General features: G+C 45.3%; 1 protein-coding gene across 1 annotated transcript; it reads right to left on the bottom strand.

The window, feature by feature from the left end:
• Positions 1-700: 700 nt before the first annotated feature.
• On the bottom strand, positions 701-4932 carry LOC137940179 (alpha-xylosidase 1-like). Its single transcript, XM_068785112.1, has 3 exons — positions 4681-4932; positions 3646-4325; positions 701-2696 (listed from the first exon to the last, which is right to left on the bottom strand). Exons 1-3 carry the CDS (start codon positions 4899-4901, stop codon positions 826-828), a joined length of 2772 nt encoding a protein of 923 aa, XP_068641213.1. The 5' UTR covers positions 4902-4932; the 3' UTR covers positions 701-825.
• Between the last annotated feature and the right edge of the window lie 342 nt (positions 4933-5274).

The raw sequence follows: 5274 nt of genomic DNA, 5'->3' as shown, positions 1-5274 counted from the left end.
AAGAATCCATACCATAAACTAAGTGCAAAGGATGGGGACCATTTAGTGTCGAAGTCGCAATTATGTTATTTCCCGCCAACATAGTGTCCCCATGCTTTCACACGACTTTTCGTTTCATGTCTCTTGCTCTTAACCCGCACCATAAAAATATGTCATTGGCTACGCCATTCCCAGCCGGTCAGAAGAGAACACACACCCCGCAGGTAATAAACGAGTTTTCTATCTTATCCTGAAACGCGTCGGAATGGGGAGAATAAACAATTGATCAATTATTTCCCCCGAGATCAAGATGTCTCCGTGGAAAGCATCTCTGTCAGTGAGACATGTTGGGAACATAGCACAAGGTACAATAAATGTGGCCATCTGCCCGTTTAGCGCTGGAGTAGATTTCATCCTCGACTAAATGAGTCTCCAATACGACTCAGTTTTCCTATGCGATAGAATCACTCTCACGTCTCATAGGACACGCCTCGAGTCAGCCTCCCATTGGAAACTCGTTGAAATGACAACTTGTAACTCCTCATAATCTCCCTTGTGGGATCAAACTTTCTATCCTCCAGGTGTTTTGAGTCTTCGGGGATTGCTTTAGACACACCATTACATGTTGTGGAAAAGACACGCTAGAATTATCCTATCCACAATCGAGGAGGACGTAGTGTTGAAAACTTTAACAATTTCAATTGTGGGCCGAAACATAGAATTAGCTCTTTGTTTTAGATTTTTAGAGACCAAGAGATGAGTTTCTTATCCTTTCTCGTTTAAGAGCTAACTTGAAACAACATGTTTATCAAGGCTAACAAAGTTCAAATCTGAAAACGACGTATTTCAGCCTTTGATCCCCATGACCCATGTCATGGCAAAGTTCTTGCCTAGAGACAATGTTAGGCCACCAACCTCCACCATCATACTCTTCTTGTGATTTCCTCCCTCTAATTTCTCTACGTGACTTAACGATACTTGGGTAAAATCGGCCCTGGTGTCCTTCATTATCTCACCATTAACCTCAATCTCGAGCTTTTGTCCAAGTCCTTCCAAACCCAACACTTTAACCTTCTCGATCACCCAACCCTTCTTCACAGCGAAGTCGCCCTCCGTCACCACAGACCACACCTTTACCTTCTTCTCACTCAATGTGGCATAGAATTCGACATATGTTGATTGCCCGCCTGCGATCTTCATCTCAGGGAGCTCATCATCATCCACAAACACCTTACCGTTCGCCTCGCCCTCTGTGGCCCCGGCTGGGAAGGTTACAACTAGCGTAAATGGTGTCATTCTTGCCTCTCGAGACCTCATACCTCCTCTTTGCATCGGCAAAATCGTGTTTTGGTACACATGGACGTTAACCACGTTCAGAGGCGCATCGAGACTGAGCCAGTGGGCACTTTTGGATACCACGGCCTTGGTCATATCAAACAAGTTGTACCAGGTGCCCGGTGGGAACACCCCCTTGACACTAGTCGCACCCTTCTTCAGCACCGGAGTCACCATGACGCTGCTCCCAAGAAGGAATTGGGTGCTCAACCCATAACTCTCAGTGAAATTTGGGAACGAGAAGAAAACAGGGCGAGCCATTGGTGCCCCAGTAGTGTGAGCTTCATAGTTCAAGGTGTAGAGGTACGGAAGAAGCTTGTAACGAAGGCCCAAGGCATTTCTAGCAGATGTGGCGACGGAGTCCCACACGTAGAGCTCCTGTCGAGGAGAGTAATAGTTCGCGTGGTCCCTTGAAAATGGATAGAATGCTCCGAGCTCAATCCAACGGTTACAGAGCTCCTCTGTAGGTTGAGGATAAAATCCACAAATATCCGCACCAACCATGGGCACTCCAAACATGCCAAAATTCAGTATGGTGGAGATGGAGTAGCGCAAATTTTCCCAGGTCCCTTGGTTGTCACCAGTCCAGTGGGCCGCGTAGTGGCCAGAACCAACGAAAGTGGAGCGGGAAAGAACGAAGGGTCGCTTGCCTGTAAGCCCAAGAAGAGCCTTGTGTGTGGCAATGGCTTGGGAAAAACCATAGAGACTATGGGCATCGTACTCCTTTACCCCATTGTAGTGCACGGCGCTGGTGGCTATTGTTTTGTATCCCAAGGGCGCGCGGATCCCGGACGCGTTGACCTTGTAAGGAGGGTCGTCCCATCTAGTGTTTGTGATGTTCGTACAATCCATACAACAGTCCCATGGTTTTCCAGTCCCGGGACAGGGGCGGTCCTTGGGGATTCGGCATTTACCAGTACAGAAATTGGAGACTTCGTTCATGTCAATCCACAGGCCATCGACGGGGACGAGTTCCCGGAATCGTCTGATCTCGTCCGCCCACCAAGTCACAGTCCGTGGGTTGAGATAATCAGGGAAGTAAACAGGACCAGGCCAAACTTGGGCGAGGAAAGGCTCACCGTCGTGCTTGATGAAGACATCATTCGCCATTCCCCGGTTGAAAAGTCCATAGCTAGAATTGATAGCGATACCGGGATCAATGAGAACGATGTACTTCATTCCTTGCGAGTGGAGTTTTTCAACGAAAGGCTGGAGCTTCTCGCGGGGGAAATTGATAGGATCAAGAGTGAAGTCCTTGGCTGCGTCCATGTGGTCGTCATCGGTCCACATGACATCGAGAGGAATTTTGGCTTTCCTGTACCCTTCGACAACACCTTCGAGCTGCGACACATTTCGGTAACCCCACCGGCACTGGTGGAATCCTGCGAAAACACATGTGCAAAGTTAGGATTCAGACCAATCTAATTATATATATCCTTAGTACAAAAAATTATATAGAGTGGTTCGAGTTCGAGACACCGCACGCGCAGATCTTCCTAAATAATATTGAAAATCACTGTCCACGACCGCTTCAGAAAAACGCAAAAATTGACCGATCCAAACCAGTCGAAAAAAGGAGTTAGGATTCCCACTGAAGACCGAGTGACTGAAGACGCAAGGCTCACGGCATGATGTGATATAATAGTCCGGTCACCTGTTCTAGTCTATTACGATTTCCACACGAACTAACGTGTGGCCGTCTAACAGAGAATCGGTGCCATCAATTCGTGGAGGTAACTCTATATCCAACCGTTTTTTGAAGTTTCAATAATTGATCTTAGAGGGCAAGCAGAAACCGGAGGGCATCCCAGTCACAAGATAAGTGAAAAAATAGGCTTCTCGGTTCATTAATGACCATATGAATAAAAGATATAAATACTGAAACTGTAACTGTGTAAATGTGGTTGGCTTTCAAGGGAACAGAATCTACTTGCATAGTTACATACAGTAAGCCTACGGGCTAGCTATTCGCCAAAAATGTACACGAAAGGGATACTAAAGCTTGCAGACAAAAGTACAACATAAAAAAGGACGCATTTCACAATTGAAGGCTTCAATAGCGTACACAAGTTGAGGCTTCTGATGGGGTTTTTACTCTTAAGGCGCAAAAAAAAAAAAAAAAAATGAAGGGAGGGGTGGTTTGTACCCTCAGATGGACCGACCAGAGAAATAAAAAACCAGGCACTGCCTTCGGTATCCGGGAGAAGACTATGGACGAGAATGGTGAAGGACTTGTAGATAAATATCATTAAATCCAGTAAGAGAAGTGAAAAAGGAGAAAAGCTCATGCACAGATCCTGAACCATCTACACAAAGGAAGGGAGATCATACCTAGCGCCCAATATGGCATAGGGGCAGGTCGACCAACAAGTGAAGTATATTGATCAACCACTGCCAATGGAGTTGGCCCTGCAAAGAAGAAGAAATCAAAGACGCCACCGATCACCTTATATGTCAGGGAACTACCTCGGTAGAAAGCATCCATTGCGTTACTATTTAGTAACAACACTGCATGAGCATTAGCCTCTCCACCGTTGTTCCTGAGATCCATATAAACAGGGTGCGACCCATATAGGTCCATGTTAACATTAATGGCAGCAATATCAGTTGTGTAGAGAGTGTAAGGATCACTTGGTTGTAATTTAATCCCTTTCGGCTGTGTGTTCTCCCCGAGTCCGTATACTGAAGCACCGGCGGGCAGTTTGGTAGATATCTCAAGATACTGATCTTTGAAAACCAGGCTGGAATAAGAATCCGTTTCCTCAGAGCTTGAATCGAAGAGTGTCTCACCATTTGACTTTCTCTTGACTGCAAAGCTAAATGGATCTGCAATGTAGCTAAATATGAGCTCATTTCCAGAATACTCAGAAGCTGCGAAGGGGTCTCCTCTGTTTCCGAGGGACTTCTTCAAAGAAGGAACTTTTTCTCTCGGGAGTAAATTATACGGAACTTCCCATCTCGTTTTCTCCGCATCAGTTATATGTACCCTCAAACGAGTATCAGTCTCATGCCTGCAAATAAAAAACCACAAATTTATTAGTTCCGTGCCATTCAATCAGCTCACAAGGAACACGAAATAATTGGGAAAACTTTATCATGTATACCCAAATCGAGTTTCGGTCTCAAGCCTATCAAGTAAGAAAAGGATTTCGCAAAATTTTAAAGAAGAAACAGCTGAAAGGTTATGGTCTTCTGACCAACACTTTGAAGGGTAAAGGATGAACAAACAATGTACATCTGATTAGAACCTCTTTATCTCTTGATTAGGCGTAAAGGCCCTAAAAGCCAAGCGAAGAGGAAAACTAGCGACAAATAAAATGCTGTTTATTCATGAGAATGAAAAAAACAGAGAAAGATTTTTCATACTTGACAAAAAGCTGCAAATGGGGAATATCCGCGCCATATGTGTTAGTTTTTTGTTTGACTAGCAGTTGTCCAATGAGACCTCCACCTGGGGACTCTTCAATGGAGACCAAACGGTAGCCTTTGCCAATCTTGCCGGTGGGAGCTGCAAGACATAGACGGAGAGAAAGGAGGAGAAAGAGGAAGGAAAAAGAAAAAAGAGGGGAGTACGGAGAAACTGTCATGCTTTGGGCGGAAGAGTAGCAAAGCAAGCACGGCCTTGGTTCCAGTTATAAAGCCTCTATGGGTAACCTGATGCCAGCATGTGAGTGTATCCTCATCTTTTTCCATGTGACGGTGCTGCGGGCCCTTCCATTATTTTTCTTTCTTTTTCTCCTAACGGAAGTTCACGTTTAAGCTCCTTGCATACAGAAGACCAGTAAGAGAAGCATTCTCATTAACCCAGACAGAGCACGTTCCCTAGTCGGACTAAGACGATAACGGCCTGATTCCAATTTCCACGTATTTTTCTGAATTCGGGGGGATTGAGCTCTGGACCAATGCAATGTGAGACCAAAATTGGATGTGATTCGTAGTGTTTATACTAATCAATGCGTG

The sequence above is a fragment of the Aristolochia californica genome, unplaced genomic scaffold, assembly GCF_029961685.1.
Source record: "Aristolochia californica isolate CCGP_79_NKW_82.1479 unplaced genomic scaffold, dmAriCali1.0.hap1 SCAF_9, whole genome shotgun sequence".
Taxonomy (NCBI): Eukaryota; Viridiplantae; Streptophyta; class Magnoliopsida; order Piperales; family Aristolochiaceae; genus Aristolochia; species Aristolochia californica.
The sequence above is the reverse complement of the archived record's forward strand: the minus strand, read 5'-3'. Positions and strand labels throughout refer to the sequence as shown.